The sequence below is a fragment of the Phaenicophaeus curvirostris genome, chromosome Z (assembly GCF_032191515.1).
Source record: "Phaenicophaeus curvirostris isolate KB17595 chromosome Z, BPBGC_Pcur_1.0, whole genome shotgun sequence".
NCBI classification, from domain to species: domain Eukaryota; kingdom Metazoa; phylum Chordata; class Aves; order Cuculiformes; family Cuculidae; genus Phaenicophaeus; species Phaenicophaeus curvirostris.
Genome location: NC_091431.1, coordinates 3,911,461 through 3,928,973, shown reverse-complemented (window position 1 = coordinate 3,928,973; position 17,513 = coordinate 3,911,461). Strand labels below are relative to the sequence as shown.

The 17,513-nt window shown below is 43.3% G+C and overlaps 2 protein-coding genes across 4 annotated transcripts in view; both read left to right on the top strand.

The window, feature by feature from the left end:
- The first annotated feature begins 530 nt into the window (after positions 1–530).
- Positions 531–3,448, top strand: ARL14EPL (ARF like GTPase 14 effector protein like). Its single transcript, XM_069880963.1, has 3 exons — positions 531–806; positions 2,730–2,869; positions 3,226–3,448. Exons 1-3 carry the CDS (start codon positions 696–698, stop codon positions 3,446–3,448), a joined length of 474 nt encoding a protein of 157 aa, XP_069737064.1. The 5' UTR covers positions 531–695.
- A 10,471-nt stretch (positions 3,449–13,919) lies between these two features.
- Positions 13,920–17,513, top strand: part of COMMD10 (COMM domain containing 10) — a 117,589-nt gene continuing 113,995 nt past the window's right edge. For all 3 annotated transcript variants that reach the window (XM_069880600.1, XM_069880599.1, XM_069880601.1), the window contains exons 1-2: positions 13,920–14,021; positions 14,879–14,969. In XM_069880600.1, coding sequence (XP_069736701.1) covers positions 13,990–14,021; positions 14,879–14,969 — 123 coding nt within the window. In that variant the 5' untranslated portion in view covers positions 13,920–13,989. The remainder of the gene's footprint in view (positions 14,022–14,878; positions 14,970–17,513) is intronic.

The following is a 17,513-nucleotide window of genomic DNA, read 5'->3' as shown; positions in this document are numbered from 1 at the left end:
GTTGGAAGGGACCCACAAGGATTATCCATTCCAGCTCCTGTCCTTGCGCAGGACAACCCCAACCTTCGCACCGTGGTTTGACAGGACACCGCTTCTCACCTGTACATTTTTTTTAGTTTCTGCATTATTTATATACCTGAAGTTTTCTGAGGGTGGCTTAGCAAATAATAAAGTGATACAGGTTTTGTTTATGTAAAGAGGTGGGTGTTGGTCTCTTCTCCCAAGTCACAGGTGGCAGGAAAAGAGGGAACGTCCTGAAACTATGAGGAAAATTTTAGATAGGACATTAGGAAAAATTTCTTCATAGAAACGTTTATCAAGCACTGGAACAGCTGCCCAGGGAGGTGGTTGAGTCACCATCCCCGGAGGTGTTTAAAAGGTGGGTAGATGAGGTGCTTGGGGACATGATTAGTAGCGGACAGGTACAGTTGGAGTTGATGATCTCAGGCGTATTTTCCAACCTAATGATTCTATTATTCAGTTATTCTATTCTTCTATGTCACTTATATTATTTTAGTACATTTTTTAAATCGAGACTGATGCTGTGCCACAGTTTGTTCTGCACTTGCTGTTGGCTGAGAACAAATAAAAGCTTAGTATGTATATTTGCTTACCTTAAAATTAACACTTAAAATTTGTGGCTCTTTTTACATGTCTAACATATATGTATATACATTTTTCACAAGGGTGATCAAATGAGTGATTTTGAAGAAGAAAACTGCAGGAAAAGCAATTCTGCCCTGGAAGTATCTGCAGAAGGAAATGTCTCTCCTCTTCAGGACTGTTCGATAAAACAAAAACAATTGGTAGGACTTCTCCAGTATCATTTTATTGTCGAGACACTTAAATTGCCTTCAATATTTTTTCCATAAAACCAAACCAAAACAAGCTGGCGTCAATAGGGAAATGATCATTAATAAGAAGAATGAAATTAGTCAAGTTTGCAACAAAGTAATTCAGAGTGTTAAGGGTCATTCTGAGCTAGAATGTCATAGAAGCAGGGAAATAGGTGAGTACTTTCAGAGGGAGGACTGAGGAGCGGCTGAGAGAGCTGGGGTTGTTTAGCCTGGAGAAGAGGAGGCTGAGGGGTGACCTCATTGCTCTCTACAACTACTTGAAAGGACGTTGTAGAGAGGAGGGTGCTGGCCTCTTCTTCCAAGTGACAGGGGACAGGACAAGAGGGAATGGCTTCAAGCTCCGCCAGGGGAGGTTTAGGCTAGACGTTAGGAAAAAATTCTTTACAGAAAGGGTCATTGGGCACTGGAACAGGCTGCCCAGGGAGGTGGTTGAGTCACCTTCCCTGGAGGTGTTTAAGGCACGGGTGGACGAGGTGCTGAGGGATATGGTTTAGTGTTTGGTAGGAACGGTTGGACTCGGTGATCCGGTGGGTCTGTTCCAACCTGGTTATTCTGTGATTCTGTGATTCTGTGACTATTGCCACAGATTATTACGTGTTTCCAGCTTGATATTGCATTATTTATAGTCATGGACAATGGTGAAGCTGAAGCATAGTTTTTGCACTGAAAATTTACCCCAGACCCAAAAGCAGAGACATCTGAATAATACAGGTGCGCAAGATTGCTCTGTAGGTTTTCAGGAGGTTTTCAGCTGAAGGCTCACATCAGCCACCTTGTAAATAAGTGCACTCAGGTGCATGGATATTTCTAAATCACTGTATCAGCAGATCGGACTGAACTGCCACTGCTTCCCCCATGAGAAACATGAAGGCACCCGCTCACTTGTGAAAAATCACTGTGGAGTCTGAAAAGGAATGATACCCTCCGAGGAAGCTGAGGAGTAGAAGCCAGCTCCATTTACCTGAGGGAAGAAAAGATGAATTTGTACATACATTTGTGCCTTTGCATAAAAAATGACAAATGTATGTTCAATGCTCATAGTCACTGTTTCACACAATGCTCATGTTTGTTTGCATTGCCTTTAGATGAGGCTGTCAGGACACATGGGTCAAGTGGAATGGAAATAAACAGATCCGATGTTTTAACTTTAAAACTACTCAGCAGTTTTAGCTAACTGCAAACATGAATTCCATACAATAGGCAAGAGAAAACGTTCCCTTCTATTTCTCAAAAACTTTATTTACTTTGATATTATTATATTTACTTTATTTTACTCATATTACTACATTTACTTTATTTACTTTTATTTATTCAGTTTATTTGTTTTATTTTTCTCTGTGCTTTCTTCATACTCCTCACTTGCGCAAATGCTTCCTTCTTGCATTAGTTGCTCCTCCAGGCATTACTCTTGCCCCTAGACTGTTTGGAGAAAGGTGGGTTCTAGGCATCTGAGGGAAGATAGAGGTGAATCCAGCTGAGATATTTATAATCATAGGACGTGCTTTTATGTTATGGATAAAGATGAAGAAGAAAAAATACATGACTCTGCCTCTCACAAGACAGCTTTCAAAATTCATTCCGCTGAACCAGAGTCATGTATTCAGAGCCAGGGTTGTCCCTCTCCTGTAAGGATGAATGGCCAATCATAGGAATGACAAATAAAGGAATAGTCAATAAACAGTTGGACAAGCAAACATTTTAACAATGTGTTGTTAAGTTTTGCTTCATTGTCCTACCTGTGTTGTTTGAAGTTAACAAGAATATCAATTTTAATTTCATTTGATAGTCAGTGAGGACATTTGGCAGCTAAAAAAAATTTGTTCTAAATGTTCTAAATGTACTAATTGTAAACTTTCTGTTGTTTATTTATAGCAACAACTCGAGAAACAACTAAAATACTTAGCCTTTCGAAATCCAGGACCTCAGGTAGCTGACTTCAATCCTGAAACTAGAGAGCAGAAAAAGAAAGAGTGCATGTTACAGATGAAACAAAATTTTTTTTATAAGCCCAAGTAAGATATGCAAATTTAGCACATATTTTACATTAAAAAATGGCTGGTGTGCTGTTTACTGAAAATAAATTAAATTAGTAAAAGCATTAATATACTGCAGAGGGATTTCTTATTGCACATGAAAGCTGTGCTGAGAAAACAAGCTTTTCATGTGAGAATTTTGGTTTACTTTTTTGCTACGCTTTTATTTCCAATGACACTGACTGTTGCAGTTAGGATATATTTCATTATGCTGTTAAAGAGGAAAATACTCGTTCCACAGTTTTCATGTTCCACATGTTGTCCACATTTGTTTTGTTTACTATTCAAACACAATGAAGCATTCTCTGAGAACTACTTTTTCTTCTCTTTTCCAGAATTAACAAGAAATATGACAAACGTGGCAGGCTGCTTTGTAATAACATCGATTTGTGTGACTGCTTAGAAAAGAGCTGCCCAGGTTGCTTCTATCCTTGCCCTAAATGCAATTCAAACAAATGTGGACCAGAATGTCGCTGCAACAGGAAATGGGTTTATGATACAATTGAGACTGAACCTGGGCATGTGATCAGCGTGTTGCCATTTTTTGTCCCCGACTGATTTTGTTATGATAACACTTGCACCTGAGTAAAGTTCTTCATACTTCACATTATATTAAAGTAAATCTTGGCTTTATGAATTGTCTCCAGTGAAGTGCCTGGTGGTGGTGGTTGTGGTTCTTTATTGCTGGCTACCTAGCAGACTTCAACCTTCCCCATTAGTATAAGTATGTATTTTATTCTCCATTATCCTTGCAGACTTTAGTAAGGCACCCAGCCTGTTCTATCTACATCCTGACTTTCCAAAACTGAAGGCGTTTGGATAGCTGTGGGAAAACAATTTTTTTGCCTTGGGAAGCTGACCCACATTACCTGTAGTAATTCCTTTCTTGCTGATCTCTCTGCAGTTAGCTTTTCTTTTCCCTTTTCTTTTGTAGCATACAGTGTACTCAGTCTTGATCAATCTTTAATTATATAGCTAGAAGTAAATGGTTTGGATTACTTTGCCTCTGGACAGAAAAGTCTCTTCAGCTCCAGGATTTTCCTCTTACTGCAAGACATGATATATTTCAAAAACCACAAATTACACCCAGTCTTCTTCTGAGGTAGGTGTCCTCATACATGATGTGCATTCACATCTTTTTTGAGGAGTAAGGGTCCCTCTGGATCTTGAAGTGGGGAAGGCTGCAGAGTGCCTCAGGCAACATTCAGGAGCATGTGGCCAGTGGGGGAATCATTCTTTGGGCCTGGTGCTTATTGATTTTGAGGGCACTCTTAACTCTGAATACAGCAACACCTTTCTTTCCTACAAGGAACCATTCCCTGTGGACACAGACCTTCTGCTCCAAGGCAAAGGCAGAAGAATCTTCCTGGAACAGATCCCAAGAAAGTCTTAACACCACTATCTCCTACTGACTTGATACTTCAGAAAGATTTGTTGTTCCTCTCAATTAATAACACCCCAGTACTTAAGCTTGCAATATGAAAGCACCAGTACAAAAAAAACTTAATAGGATTATTTGCTGTGGTGGTTAAAATACTCTCTGTTTGGCAGTCAGATCTGGTTGTGTTCCCTCATACGACCCACTGGTCCCAAAGTATCCTTTGACTTCCAGTCAGCCACGTTCCAGTACCTGAAAGGGAGTCTACAAGAAAGCTGAGGAAGGACTTTTTACAAGTGCGTGGAGTGACAGGATGAGGGGAACGGCTTTAAGTTGGATGGGGGAAGCTTTAGATTAGACATCAGGAAGAAATTCTTCATGATGAGGGTGAGGAGGCAGAGGCACAGGTTGCCCAGGGAGGTTGTGGATGCCCCCTACCTGGAGGTGTTCAAGGCTAGGTTGGATGGGGCTTGGAGCAGCCTGGTCTGGTGGGAGGTGTCTGGGGGTTGAAACTGGATAGGCTTTGAGATCCCTTCCAACCCAAGTCTATGACTCCGTGATTCTATGACTTGCATCAGAAGTCAAATAGCTCACATCATCTCTGAGCTATTACGTATTTCTTAAGGTAGGTGGAAATCCTGCCAGTATAGTCAGAGATTGTTTTCTTATTCCAGGTGTGCCACAGACTTGTTCAGAGCTTGACTGAATAAGCAACTCGTCAAGAAGATAAAGTTGATTTACATGGACAGAAAGATGATAGTCTTCCTTTGAAATAACCCCAAGATCTCAAATAGATAGGTTTGAATTAGCTTCACTTTCTTTTCACTGAAAGCTAAAACCCCAGAGATTTTCTCAAGTGGATCCCTTTGGTAAGGGCACATGTCAAATTTTTTGAGTAATGTGATTAAACCCAGATTGGTGTAAATCCTTAGAATCTCATTTAATTTACTGATGTTACTTTGTGGCTTTTAACATGGATTGTGCCTCCGGCACAATCATAGCTAAATGCAAAGTATAAGAGATCTCTATCACAAACATGCTTAGAGCAACCTTGAAAGTACAGCACAGCATCTGAAAAAACAGAAGCAGAAGCCAAGATATGGATAATGAAATAAGAGGATGTTGCAGAGGCAATTCTCCTGTGGTTTGAGAATGACTATTTATTGTTGCAATGATCATGCTAACTTTTCCCCCAAGTCCAAATAAGCAGCTGACAGTGCACAAGTATAATCCCTGTTAGGTCAGATGTATATGGGGGTGGGAGGGGAAGGAAAGAAGATGACCAGTGTTTTAAGAAATGTTTATGCTGATTTTGAAACACAGTTGTAGACCCATGTACATAAAAATAATAACCGAGTGCCCATATCTGAAAGTTCTTGTTAAACAACTTGATAATGCCACACTGCACAACATTGTGGTTTTAAATAAAATCCCTGAACAGAAAAGGCAGAGAACATTTTAGTCTCTTATGAAACTGTCCACTTTCCAGAATGACAGTAGATTTTCTTTTTACCTCATAAGACGTCAATCTAAACACAGTACGTTTTTCCCTATGCAATAAGATTGCTTTAGAAAGCTAATGTTTAAAATAACTATTCCATAAAGTTCATCAGTCCTTCTTCTCCCCACCCCACCCTGATTATGGAAGTTAAACAGTTTGTGACACTGTCAGCTTACTTTGCCTATCTTTTTCTTGTTCACGTGGCTGCTTTGTTCATAGCTACCAGTGGTCCCACTGTGGTTCAAGGAAAGATGAAACCACAAGTTTCATATATTAACGTATAGCCTTGCTAAGATACCAAAAATTGATTTATATTTTTTTTATTTGAAATTGTTGTGCCTTCCACTTTATTTCCCTTGCGTACGATTTGTAGGTATCTCAAAGGAGATATTCACACTCTGTTCTCTTAGATATTATTTCTACAAAGAAGTCAATCTCATGTAAATGAATAACGTGGTCCTGTGCAATTTTAGTGAGAACAAAGATGGTTCTTTCACTGTTAACCTCCTCTGTGCTTGGGCATTGTCTTATAGAGATCTTTTTGATTCCAAAGACTCCACTGTAGTTCTCCTGCCATTTACAAACTCAAAATTCAGAAAACAAACTGCAGCTATGCAGAGCAGCTTGTTTGCCTTCATTGTCTCCACCTGCCACCATTAGATGATAATCCAGAAAGTCAGCCATTGAAAACACTCATTATTTAACTATTCGTCTGCGCTTCTCAATATCAGAAGCTGTCACAGCTCTGAGAAAAAAACAAACCCTACAACAGATGTCCTTGCATATAGCATTGAATACTTAAAACTGCTCTTAAAACTGCTCCTAAAACAGCAGTCCATTCAAGGAAATACTAATAAAATCATTATCATGTGGCTCAGAAGAGGCCAAAACGAGATCAAAGGCCATTAAACCTTATGACTTTTAAGGTGTGAAGTTAGGTTAAAGACAAAGAAGTTTTGAGGCCTTATCAGATGAGTTAAGAGTTCTAGTAAAAAGACAGTGGATGTTATCTCCTTGGACTATAGTAAAGCCTTTGACATTATTTCCTACAATATTCTGCTTGAGAATCTGGCTGCCTGTGGCCTGGACAGGCGCAGCCTCTGCTGGATTAAAAACTGCCTGGATGGCTGGACTCAAAGAGTGACGGTGAATGGAGTTAATTCCAGCTGGAAGCTGGTCACAAGTGGTGTCCCCAGGGCTCAGTGCTGGGTCCAACCCTGTTCAATGTCTTCATCAATGACCTGGATGAAGGGATTGAGTGCACCCTCAGCAAGTTTGTGCATGACATTAAGTTGGGTGGAAGCTCTACAGAGGGATCTGGACAGGCTCAATCCATGGGCTGAGACCAACGGGATGAGGTTTAACAAGGCGAAGTGCAGAGTCCTGCACTTGGGACACACAAATCCCGTGCAGCGCTACAGGCCTGGGGAAGAGCGGCTGGAAAGCTGCCCAGACAAAAAGGATCTGCAGGCATTGGTGAACAGCTGGCTGAATACGAGCCAGCAGTGGCCCAGATGAACAAGAAAGCCAACAGCACCCCAAAGTGTGTTAGAAACGGTGTGGCCAGCAGGACTGGGGAAGTGATTCTGCCCCTGTACTCAGCACTGGTGAGGCTGCACCTCCAATCCTGGGCTCAGTTTTGGGCCCCTCACTACAAGGACACTGAGGGGCTGGAGCTTGTCCAGAGAAGGGCAACAAAGCTGGTGAAGGGGCTGGAGCAGCTGAGGGAACTGGGGTTGTTCAGCCTGGAGAAAAATAGGCTGAGGGGAGACCTCATTGCTCTCTACAACTACCTGAAAGGAGGTTGTAGCAAGGTGTGTGTTGATCTCTTCTCTCAGGTAACAAGTGATAGGATGAGAGGAAGTTTAGATTAGATACTAGGATAAATTCCTTCTCTTGAAAGGGCTCTCAGGCTCTGGCAGAGGCTGCCCAGGTAGGTGGTTGAGTCACCATCCCCGGAGGTGTTTAAAATACAGGTAGATGAGATGCTCAAGGATATGGTTTATTAGTGGATAGGTACGGTTGGACTCAATGATCCCAAAGGTCTTTTCCAAACATGGAATTCTATGATTCCATGATTCTAAGACATAGGAGCTTTGAAAAAGCAGGCAGCACTGTGACATGAAGATGGCTAGCTAGTCAGCTGTAGCAAGGCCACCACTCCCCTGTTTGCCTCTGCTTCCATGCTAGTAAATGGGCAAAACTATGCTATTTTTCTTTATCAGTGTCTGCAAATCCTTCATGCAAAGCTTCACAGTGAAAACTTAGAATTATTTATAGAAATCCTTTCATGATTACTCACCTACAGTTTCGTATATAACATAGCACCTCTGAAAGAGACTAGGAATACAATAAATCAGAGCTTTGTAAAACAAGAGGCAAAAAAATGGAGATATTCTTTCCCCTAAATAAGTTCCCAAACTTTGTATGAAAAGTGTTATGGGATTCCTGTCCACATGGAGACTTAACGTTAGGCAAACGCAGTAAGCTGCATGGTATTCAGTTTACCTACAGTACTTTAAAAATTATGAAGGGCAGTTGGCCCTTGGAGAAGTCAGATTTGTGGTTCCAGAAAGTCTAGATACTTCCAACCTCAGACCACTGAACTGTTCCTCTTGGCTTAAAATTAACTTCTACATTTGGCAAGGTGCCATTCAATCCCATCACATCATTTAGAGAAAAGTAAATCTGTGCTGTTATTGAACTTACACTATTATGCACCAGCATCTGCTGAGGTAAGAACTCCACAGTTAATATTTTCCAGCCTCTGTGATTGATACACAGAAAAGCACTAAAAAAAGAAAAGAAAAATAACACATATCAAACTCTTTTCCAGGCAATTTTTATAATCATTTTAATATCTCCTATAATAGCACAACTGAACTTTATATACCTCCACAGCAGAGTAGAGCAAATAATTGATTCACTTCAGTGGGAGAGGCAGAGAAGCTTGGCTAAAGAAATACTGACTGATGCTTTTTGGGTAAATATTTAAATATGCCTTAGATAAATATTTGCACCAAATTCATTACAGATGCTGCAGCCATTCAGTTTCTTAGCTAGTGACAGCAATATTGATAGTAGATTCTCCTTTGATGCATTGTTCATAATATTAAAACATTTTAAAATAAATCATGCATGATTATGCAATGGACTATTTTATTTCAACCCATTGTGGTTGGAAAAGAGATATACCAAGTCTGAGCTAACAGTAACTTTGAACTTTATTTAGAGTGGGATACTTGGATCTCATTAGCCCTAATTTGTAATTTTGCTATGAATGCAGACAGATTTTCTGATCTATCATTTGCAGAGAGTAAGACGTCTTTTCTCCATTGGCCTGGCCCTGCATAGTACTGACCTGCTCCCACCCTCCCATCAGGTGCAAGAATATGAATGTTGGTCCCTTACAGGGTCATAACTGTTTGTGTTGTAATTAAACAAATTAAGGTCTGTTGTCCACAGTTGAATCTCTCGTATACTCATAGATGCTTTAGAATAAAGGAGCTGGCTATGCATCCCCAATTTCCATTGTGAAATACTGCGTCATCCAAATAATCTGACTCTCTTCACATGACTAGACGCAATAGTGAACGTTCACACATAAGTACAAAAATAGCAAACAATAAAGCAGCATACAGAACCAATAAACTAGAATTCCCCTCCCCTTACTCATTCCAAGCAGAATCCAAGTAGTTCTGGTGATTTTAATGGGATTACTCATTCAGCAGAACACAAATAATGCCACAGAAAGACTGGCAGATGGTTTCGTAACGGTAATAGTCACAAACAGCAACAGAAGAGTGTTTATTTCTGATAGATGTGATTTATCTAAAACAATTAAAACACAGTATAAATAAATGAGGGATTTTTTTCAATAAGATTTCAGAAGTCAAGCTATTTAATACTAGGTAAAAGGCACTATTCAGTCCCTGCCTCACCAACTTATAGTTTGCTAACGTCAATTGCTTCAGCAAGTTGCAAGTGAAAATTTATGTGAAACATTACTGATTTATTTTCGTTGAGCTGTAGGACAATTATTTAGTCTATAAGTAGTGTCAGGTACATTGTATACATCAGATCTTGAAGGAGTTCAGCATGTTCTTTTGTGTGTACCTCAAGAAGTAAGGAAAAATAACAGAGATGAATATGACAGAAAATGGAAAGTCTTGAGTGTCAAGGGAACGGCATTGCAAGTAAGAGGCTATGGAATAAAAAGTGGATCAGAGGAGCAAATCAAACAGAGAAAACAATACATGCAAAGAAGACAGGTCCTGACAGGATCCTGAAAGCCTGTAGTCCTCAATGCTAGATCAGCTTTACTCACTTTCTACACGTTTACTGCCCAAGAGTAGAAGCTCGACACGTGCCAGCAATGTGCACTCACAGCCCAGGCAAACCTTGTCCTGGGCTGCATCCAAAGCAGCATGGCCAGCAGGGCGAGGGAGGGGATTCTGCCCCTCTGCTTGGGAGACCCCACCTGGAGTTGTGTCCAGTTCTGGAATCTTCAACATAAGAAAGATCTGGAAGTGTTGGAACAGGTCCAGAGGAGGGCTACAAGCATGATCAGAGGGCTGGAGCACCTCCTGTAGGAGGACAGGCTGAGAGAGTTGGGCTGGAGAAGAGCAGGCTCTAAGGAGATCTTATAGCAAACTACCAGCACCTAAAAGGGGGCTACAAGAGAGCTGGGAGGGACATTTACCAAGGGCATGGAGTGATAGGACTAGGGGCAATGGCTATAAACAGGACAGAGGCAGATTTAGACTAGACAGAACGAGGAATTTCTTCATCATGAGAGTGATGAGGCACTAGCACAGCTTGCCTAGGGAAGTTGTGGCTGCCCCATCCCTGGAGGGGTTCAAGGCCAGGCTGGATGGTCCCTGGGCAGCCTGGTCTGGTGGGAGGTGTCCCTGTCCATCGCAGGGGGGTTGGAACTGGATGATCTTTAAGGTCCCTTCTAATACAAACTATTCTATGATTCTGTGATTCTATGATTTTTCATGACTGGTATTTGTCTCTTTGTGCTATAAAACCTCTAATGAAGGAGATTCTGCAGATTTTCATACAATTTATTACAGTGCTTAAATAACCTTCTATAGAAAGTATTCCAAAATTCCTAACTATACATCCTTTTCATACTCTACATAATCAGTTTTGCCTGGTAAACATGGAAGTACTTTAAAAAGCAGAGCTTAAATGATTTCTAACTGAAGACCTGGGTGGTGAGCAAAGTCTGTAAAACAAACCATAATCAAATAACACAAAGTATTGCTTGGTCTTGCGAAAGAGCAGAATACGTCGTTCAGTTTCTGGAAATGCAAAGTAGGAGGGGCTGAGATTTTCAAGACTGTTGTAAGGCAGTAAGGTTTCTAACTTTAATTAGCAGCTAAATGGTCTAAATGTCTTTCTTCAGTGAGGTTTTCAATAACACAGAATGATGCAGGGCAGAAGAAACCTCCAGAGGTCTCAAGTCAAACCTCCTGCGTGAAGCAGGTCCAGCTGGAAGAGGTTACTCAGGATCCTGTCCAGCTGAGTCTTTAATGTTCATTGTTTTGACTGTTCTTTTGAATATTCATTTGATGCAGCAAAGCATGAAAGAAAACATTCTAACATAGGTCCACCTGATTATAAAACCAAAGAATTGGCAGAAAACCTGAGTGGTGCATCCAGTACCTGTATCAGCTGGAACTTTTTTAAATAAGTAAGCAATTGTCTAGACTTCCAGTCGCCCGTGCTCATTTTGACTAAAGAAACTTTATAAAGTTCTGCTCTCAAGGGAGATTTCCTAGAACAAGAAGTTACATTGTTTCAGCATGGAGGGGCTTTTCTTTTCCAGCCAAATAAATTTCTTTCAAGAATATTGTATTTTCCTGTTTTATAAGACTGCAGAAAAACAGATGAAATCGCTGAATGTAATTTTATTTCAGCCCAGAACAATGGCTTGAAATACGTAGCTGCCTTTCATAACAGTGACTGTGAGCCCAACTTCTGGGAAGAGGTATAGTAGGAGTGTTGTTAAAAGTCTCAGCCAGGAATTCTTTGCTTTAAAATTCCCACTGTAGTACGGCCAGGTTTGTCACTTTTCCTGAAGTTGGTTGTTAAGGCTGAGTCTGTTTAAGAACACATTGTATTTTGAAACGTCCTGGTTGAAATCCTGGTCCTGTTGAAGTTAAAGACCAAATTCCCCTCACTTCCACCGTGGCAAGTTTCCAGCTTATTAAACATTTCTTTACAGTACCTCAAAAATTTCCAGCCTTTTCCCACCTTTCTCTTGAGCCTACCATGGTTTATTACCACACAGAGAATCATAGAATGTCCTGAGTTGGATGGGTCATTTATGAAGCCGTTAAAGAGTCCTAGCCCAACGATGGATCCCTGTGGAATCCCACTAGTGACTGATCACCAGCCCAATGCAATGCCATGTACTGTGACCCTTTGTGCCCAACCCATCAGTCAACTGCTAACACACTGCATTATGTGTGTCTGATGGTGTTGTCCAAATGCTTCTGGAATATTGTCAGGCTTGGTGCCATGACTGCTTCCCCGGGGAGCTGTTCTAGTGCTCCACCACCCTCTGGGTGAAGAATCTCTTCCTAATACCCAACCTAACCTAACTCTGGTGCATCTCCCTGCTATTCCTGTGGGTCCTATCATTGGTCACCAGAGAGAATTCTCCTCTTCCTCCCACTGTGAGGAAGCTGTAGACTGCGATGAGGTCTCCTGTCACTCTCCTCTTCTCCAGGTTGAACAAATCAAGTGACTTTAGCCACTACTCATACGGCTTCGCCTCTAAACCCTTCACCAACTTTGTAGCCTCCTCTGGAGATTCTCCAGTAGCTTTAGATCATTTTTGTACTGTGGGGCCCAAAACTACACCCAGTACCCAAGGTGGAGTTGCACCAGTGCAAAGTGGAGCAGGACAATCACCTCCATCAACTGGCTGGCAATGCTGTGCTGGAAGCTGCCCTCTTGGCTGCTAGGGCACTCCTGGCCCATGCTCAGTCGTGCTGCCCGTTCTTCTGTTTGCTCGTCCCATTATATTTCAGCCTTTTTTCAACTTCATAAGATCATAGAATGGTTTGGGTTGGAGGGGACATTAAAAGCCATCCAGTTCCAACCACCCTGCCATGTGCAGGGACACCTCCCATTGGATCAGGCTGCTCAAAGCCCCATACAACCTCGCTCTGAACACCTTCTTGGATGGGGCAGCCACGGCTTCTCTAGACAACCTGTGTCAGTGCCTCACCATTCTCACAGGAAAATTCTTCCTAAGATCTCATCTTAATCTCCTTCTTTCAGTCTGAAACCTTTTCCCCTGCACTCCCTGATCAAGAGCCTTTCCAGCTCTTTTTTTAGCCCCTTCAGGTACTGGAAAGCTGCTCTAAGGTCACCTCAGAGTCTTCTCCGAACATGAAGCCGACTGAACATGAGCCAGCAGTGGCCCAGGTGGCCAAGAAGGCCAATGGCATCTTGGCTTGGATCAGAAACGGCGTGACCAGCAGGTCCAGGGAGGTTATTCTCCCTCTAGACTCGGCACTGGTGAGACCGCTCCTCGAATCCTGTGTTCAGTTCTGGGCCCCTCACCACAAGAAGGATGTTGAGGCTCTGGAACGAGTCCAGAGAAGAGCAACAAAGCTGGTGAGGGGGCTGGAGAACAGGCCTTATGAGGAACGGCTGAGAGAGCTGGGGGTGTTTAGCCTGGAGAAGAGGAGGCTGACGGGAGACCTCATTGTTCTCTACAACTACCTGAAAGGAGGTTGTGGAGAGGAGGGAGCTGGGCTCTTCTCCCAAGTGACAGGGGACAGGACGAGAGGGAATGGCCTCAAGCTCCACCAGGGGAGGTTTAGGAATATCTTTTTCCCAGAAAGGGTGATTGGTCCCTGGCAGAGGCTGCCCAGGGAGGGGGTTGAGTCCCCTTCCCTGGAGGTGTTTAAGGGCCGGGTGGATGAGGCGCTGAGGGACATGGGTTAGTGATTGATGGGAATGGTTGGACTCGATGATCTGATGGGTCTTTTCCAACCTGACGATTGCATGGTTCTATGATTCTTCAACTCAGAGACGAGGATGTCAAGAGGACACCCACCAGCCCGGGCAGACAGAGCCGGGGTGTCGCTCCCGCGGGAAGCGGGGAAGGGGGGGGGGGGGGGGGGGGGCGGGGCGGAGCGGCGGCGGTTGTCCCCTCCGCGCTGCCGTCGGGCGGGCGGGGCTGCGGCGGCAAAGATGGCGGCGCCCCTGGTGCCGGAAAGTGACCGGTACCGGCCTTTCTGCCGCGCGGCTCGGCTGGGCCCGGGACCGGGTCTCGGTCTGGACCTGGGTCCTGTGTCGGGTTTGGGTCCTGCATCCAGGGTCTGCCCCTGGGTCCAGGATCCCGGTTCTGGGCCTGGAGTTGGGTTCCGGGTCCTGGTTCTGAGTCCTGGGTTGGGGTCTGGGTGCGGGCCTGGGTCCTGGTCTGGATTCTGGGTCCTGGTCTGAATCCTGGCTATGGTCCAGATTCTGAGTGCCGGGTCCTGGGTTGGGATGTGGGTCCACGTCCTGGGTCTGGAATCACATCCTGGGTCCTGGTGTGGAGTCTGAGGTCTGGATCCTGCTCCGGGATCTGGATCCAGGGGTCTGGATACTGCGTGTGGGTTCTGGGTCCTGGTTCCAGGTCCCGGGTCTGGATATGGATCTTAGCTTGGGATCCGAGTCTGGACCTAGGTTCAAATCCAGGTCTGGTGTCCAGATCTGGGGCTAGGGCTGGGCTCCTTGGTCTTGATGTGGGTGCTGGATCAAGACCAGGGTCAAAGTCTTGGGCCCAGATCTAGGTTCTGGGTCCTGGGTCAGGATTTTGTGCTGGGTCCCAGATTCTGGGTCAGGAACCTGAGTCCAGGTCTTAGGTCTTGGGTCCAGGTGCCAGATCCTGGTCCTGGGTCTGACTCGGGGTCCCACTTTGGATTCTGGGTCAGGATCCAAGTCCTGGGTCAGGTCCCAAGTCCAGGATCCAAATCCTGGCCTGGGTCCTGAGTCTGGGTCCTGGTCCTGCCTGGGACCAGGTCCAGTTTCAGGTCCTGGGTTCAGATCTGCATCCACATCTGCATCGCCCTTTACCAACCTCTCTCCTTCCCCACAGCATCCGCAGGGCTGTGTCGCTGCTCAATGCTATGGATCCAGGACGGTTCCCACGGCTTCTCTCCCGTCTCCTGCAGAAACTGCATCTGAAGGTTGGTGGGCTGGGGTGAAGGAGCCCACAGAGGGTGCATTCAGCTGGTAGCACTGCCCACCAGGGCAGGGGTGAGGGGTGAAGCAAGGAGGCTTTGCCAGGTGGAGCCACAGGTATGGGGTGAGGGTCCCACACCTCTCCTGTGCAACCTGTGGGATGTGGTGGGAGCAGAGCCAAGTCCGAAAGAGCTCTGACCCTCCACAGCCCAACTGCTGCAGAGCCCCTTTGCTTGGGACATGATGCCTTGTTTGGCTAAGGGATAATTACTTCCATGGTTTTTTTAAAAAAAACCACCTTTTGGTCTTAATTTCACTCATCACTAATTGTTCGGAACCCCTACAAGGGAGTAGTCATAGGATGAGGGGAAATGGCTTTAAATTGGAAGGGCTAAGATTTAGACTAGACATTAGGAAGAAATTGTTTGTGATGAGAGTGGTGAGGCCCTGGCCCAGGTTGCCCAGGGAAGTTGTAGCTGCCCCATCCCTGGAGGTTCAAGGCCAGGTTGGATGAGGCTTTGAGCAGCCTTGTTTGGTGGGAGGTGTCCCTGCCCATGGCAGGGGATGGGACTGGATGGGCTTTAAGGTTTCTTCTAGCCCAAACCATTCTATGAGTCTGTGAACTGTTTCAGGTTATTGAAATGAGAACTGTTAATGGGTGGAAGAAGGTGGATGGTGTGGGAGCCAGTAATGCCTGTTACAGCCCACTTCCATGATCTCCAGGTGCTGGTGTCTCTGAGGAGAGGCACATTCTTTGGCTTTTTGTGCAAGCACTGCTCTTCCCCTCACAAGGAAAAGACTAAATGCATATAGCCCCCTTATTTCTGTATGTCAGAATCTTAGGTTGTCCAGAGAGGTGGTACATGCCCCATCCCTGGAAACATTAGGTTGCTGATGGGGCTTTGAGGAACCTGATTGAGTTGTAGACGTCCGTGCTCCTGCAGGGGGATGTTCGACTAGATGTCCTTGATGGTCCCTTCCAAACCATTCTTCGATGTCCTGTGTTGGAAGGGACCCACAAGGATCATCCAGTCCAACTCCTCTCCCTGCACAGGGCAACCCCAATGTTCACACCACGTGTCTGAGGGTGTTATCCAAATGCTTCTGGAATATTGTTGGGCTTAGCACTGTAAATACTTCCCTGGCAGCTGTTCCACTGCTCCACACCTGCTGAGCGAAGTACCTTTACCTAATATACAACCTTGACCAAAGCCATCTGTAGAACTGAGGTTAAAAATGAAATCCATAACTTTTAATGAATATTTTTGTCATCTGTATGAAGGTTTGGCTTTTTTTTATTTGCTCAGTAAATAATAAAGAAATAAAATCGGTAGTCAGTTTCATCACACACTGCCAAAAACTCAAATGCAGGCTAAATATAACTGTGACACTACATATTGCAGGGGAAAATGAAAGACAAGTGCTAAAAAAAGAATTGTGTTGTTCAGTTTCTTTATCTTTCAGTATCAGATTTTGTTCATTCCTTTGTTTTGTGTTTTTAATAATAGAAAAAGTAATGCAGAATTTGTTTTCTTTACACTTACATATACACACCAAATATTTAAATATTGCTGTTAGGAGCAGCATGGCTAGAAAACAGAAATATATTAAAGGTCATAATTCTGAGACTATAAGGTTTGTTTTAATTATTTGATTCAGTTGCTAATTTTATTCCTACCAAAATTACTGGCTTGGATGCTGCTGTTATTGCAGAAGGTTTTCTCAGTTGTTTTGTATAGATATTAAGTCCTTGGTGACTGGAAAGTGTCATCAACTTTTTTTTTGTAAGAGCTGTCCTTTCCTACATAGCTGACTCTAAGGCACGTTCAGTCACTGGGAACTTTAAATAAATTTATTTGCCTTAACAAAATAGATACTTAGAGCACTGCATTTCCTTCTGACAGCTAATGATTCAAATAATGTTTCTGTTCGGATTCACATATTACAGACATTGTGGTCAATGAAGTATTTGTGTAATCGCCTCATTTTTGTTGTTCCGACAGCTCAGTTAGTTTTTTTTTTGTAGCTTTGCAGTTTTGAATTACTAAGTGGTCTAAACATGGTGTTTTGATAGTCTGTAGCATAGATTTGTTAGTAATTGCGTTTTAGAAGATGGCAATATCTGCATTTAAATTACTGTTTAATTTGCTGTAGTGTAATAAATAATACCAGTGTGTTTTGAAAGTACAGCATATTCTCAGTAGTCTTCAGTAATGCATTAGGCTGTAGATTCAAATCTGACTTTCACAATCAGCATAAACTAGGTCTTTATTTCCTTTATAACATCATGGGTGGTTTTCAGAAGAGTATGCAGTCTGCCAGAAGGATACATAACTAACTTCACTACTGTATTGCCTCCTGTTTCCTTTGGGATCTGATTCACGTAGTGCACTTCATACTTTGCTTTTATTTTTATTTATAAAAGATTGCTGGAGATGATCAGATAGTTGAAAGAAATATATTTCTTTGTGTCTCTTAGGTGCATTTTCTTGGTATGTATTTCAAATAATTTTGGTAAGCTCTCAAATGATACTATTGTCTTTTAATTT

What these genes read in the sequence shown, in the direction of transcription:
- ARL14EPL (XM_069880963.1), top strand. Translation starts at nt 696, where the DNA reads ATGAGTGATTTTGAAGAAGAAAACTGCAGGAAAAGCAATTCTGCCCTG. An exon ending in CGATAAAACAAAAACAATTG is followed by an intron (nt 807 to 2,729) that starts GTAGGACTTCTC and finishes GTTTATTTATAG; the next exon opens with CAACAACTCGAGAAACAACT. An exon ending in AATTTTTTTTATAAGCCCAA is followed by an intron (nt 2,870 to 3,225) that starts GTAAGATATGCA and finishes TCTCTTTTCCAG; the next exon opens with AATTAACAAGAAATATGACA.